Source organism: Otolemur garnettii, unplaced genomic scaffold (assembly GCF_000181295.1).
Source record: "Otolemur garnettii isolate 467f Iridium unplaced genomic scaffold, OtoGar3 scaffold00100, whole genome shotgun sequence".
Taxonomy (NCBI): Eukaryota; Metazoa; Chordata; class Mammalia; order Primates; family Galagidae; genus Otolemur; species Otolemur garnettii.
Window position 1 is genome coordinate 7,796,856 of NW_003852495.1, and position 2,375 is coordinate 7,799,230.

Genomic DNA, 2,375 nt, shown 5'->3' on the forward strand with positions numbered 1-2,375 from the left:
CTGAGGCAAGAGAATCGCTTGAGCCCAGGAGTTGGAGGTTGCTGTGAGCTGTGATGCCATGGCATTCTACCCAGGGTGACAGCTGGAGGCGCTGTCACAAAAAAAAAAAAAAAAAGTTATCAGAATCAAAATGTTGTCATTTGTGTCAAGCCTTGACAAAAAGGGAGCCAGGGAAGGTCATAAAGGGAGAGTTCTCATGCACCAGTGCCTGATAAAAAGAATGATCACAGAGCTGGGCCTGTGGCTCAAGAAGTAGGGCACCGGCCCCATATGTCAGAGGTGGTGGGTTCAAACCCAGACCCAGCCAAAATCTGCAAAAAAAAAAAAAAAGAAAGAAAAGAAAAAAGGAGCCCTGAGGGGATCCAGTTTCCAGTTTCTCTGTCTCACACTGGGAGGGGGAGACAGGGTGCTTACTGCCACCACACTCCATTCAAAGTCTGGGCACCGAATGGACAAGCCTTGGGTCCTGCAAGGGCCTGAGAGCCCAGGTGACCTGGTCCTCTCCAACCAACTCCATAAGAAGATTCCAGCAAAGTCAGACACCGCCCCTCCTTCCCAACCACGTCTTGTTCCAGGCCAAAACCTTCGCAGCAACCAGGGGGTGGGACACATGACACCTAGAAACCAGGCCCAAGTCCCTGGGCATCTCCCACCAAGGCGTGGCTCCCAAGGAATGTTCCAGAAAAGGAGGCCCGAGAATCACGCGCAGCTTTGGGTTGTCATCAGGGCCGCCGCCTCCATCTCCGCAGACCAGCAGCCACTGCCAAACGCCTCGCCCAGGAGGGGCTCCGAGGGCCCACTGCTCCCAGACTTTCTCCTGCCACTGAAGGAAGCCCTGGGAACCCCGAAACCTGAAAATCGCACCCCTCTGTCACTACCACTAGGGTTAGGGCCAGGGGTACAGGCCCTCGGTTAGAGAGACGGACAAGTGAAAATAGGACTATGGCACCGGGGACTCCGACGTGGGCCGTCCAGTCCACCCACCGCTGGGCGGAGTCGCTGCTGCTGCCATCGCGTCTGCCCAGAGGGTGCAGGGCGGGGACCTGCCACACTCTAGGACTTGCGTCCAGCCAGGCGACACCCCTCCGGTTTCACAGCCCCGCCCTCCAGGCACCTCCCCCAGGGCTCAGAGGCCAAAGAGACGGGAGAGATGGAGAGGGATCTAGGACTCAGTCTCCGAGGACATGTAATTACTCTTTCCCTGCGTGGGTGTACCGTACGGAAGTGACCAGAAAAATGGGACTCATTTAACCTCCATCAGATCCTCGGCGGGGAACCCAGGCATGCCATGAGCCCTTCCTCGCCCCAAACCCCAGCAGACCAGCTGCACTCACATCCCCACCTGGCTTTCTTTGCCCTCGAGACCCTCAGATGGCGACCCTCCTAGGGCCTTCCCGGATGGAAACAGTCCCAAGCACATGTCGGTTCGAATCCCGCCTTGGCAATGGATTTGCTGTGTGGCCCCCAGTCAGTGTCTTCGCCTCTCTGAACCTCAGTTTTCTCATCTATACAAAACGGACACGGACACAGGAGCGCTACACACTGACGATTTATTCAAGACCCCCCCAACCAGCTCTCGGGCACCAGGCAGCCTCTCAGAAGATCTTCAGAGACTCCAGCTTCACGTCCCCGCCCACCTCCACCAGGCGCACGCGCGCCAGTGGCAGCCGGTGGCGGAAGTGGTGGTACTGCGCGTCCCCGATCACCGCCTGCGGGGCGAGGGGCGGGATGAGACATGTGTGACCCTGTCACTTAATGCCTCTGGGCCTCGGTTTCCCTTCTGGGAAAATGGGGCTGCTCACTCGAACTTCAAATGACTTTACTCCTTGGCACAACGAAAAGGTGCTTTTTGAAGATGTGGGAGGGGATGTCAGAATTTGTATTTCGCCGTCCAGTACCCCGCCCCTGGAGCCTAGCGATAGAGCCTTAAAATCGCCGAAGGTCTGGGTGGTGGAGGGTCTGCGGCCACCGATCCCGGCTAGGACAAGTTCCTGGGAGCGGCCTCCAGCCCAGCCCCGCCCTTGCCTTGCGCAGAGCCCAGATCTCGGGCGTGAACGAGCAGGCAGGGCCACGCGTCAGCACTAGGAGAGCCACCCCGCGGGCACCCAGCTCCTACTCACCTGGTGCTAGCCCTGCTGTCTGTGGTAGGTGCGCAGGCGCGAGCGAGAGGCGCTGTGGGGACCGCCCTGCCCCGCCTCAGCCGCGCCGCCCCCACCCTCCCACCTCCGCGGCCCATCCGCAGTCGCCACCAGACCCCCAGCCCTGTGCTCTTGGGACCCAGCTTGGGGCGCCTCTCCCTGTCACAGACACGCACCTTGAAGCCATCTTCGGTGGCGATGAGCAGCACCTCGAAAGGTTGTCCCCGCTGGAAGGGG

The 2,375-nt window shown here is 59.5% G+C and overlaps 1 protein-coding gene across 1 annotated transcript in view; it reads right to left on the reverse strand.

Annotated features, from left to right (window-relative positions):
• Positions 1-1,536: 1,536 nt before the first annotated feature.
• The window catches only part of LGALS7 (galectin 7), a 2,461-nt gene continuing 1,622 nt past the window's right edge, over positions 1,537-2,375 (reverse strand). Inside the window, exons 3-4 of the mRNA XM_012809097.2 lie at positions 2,315-2,375; positions 1,537-1,709 (exon numbers count right to left, since the gene is read on the reverse strand). Of these exons, the coding sequence (XP_012664551.1) occupies positions 1,596-1,709; positions 2,315-2,375 (175 nt within the window). The 3' untranslated portion in view covers positions 1,537-1,595. The remainder of the gene's footprint in view (positions 1,710-2,314) is intronic.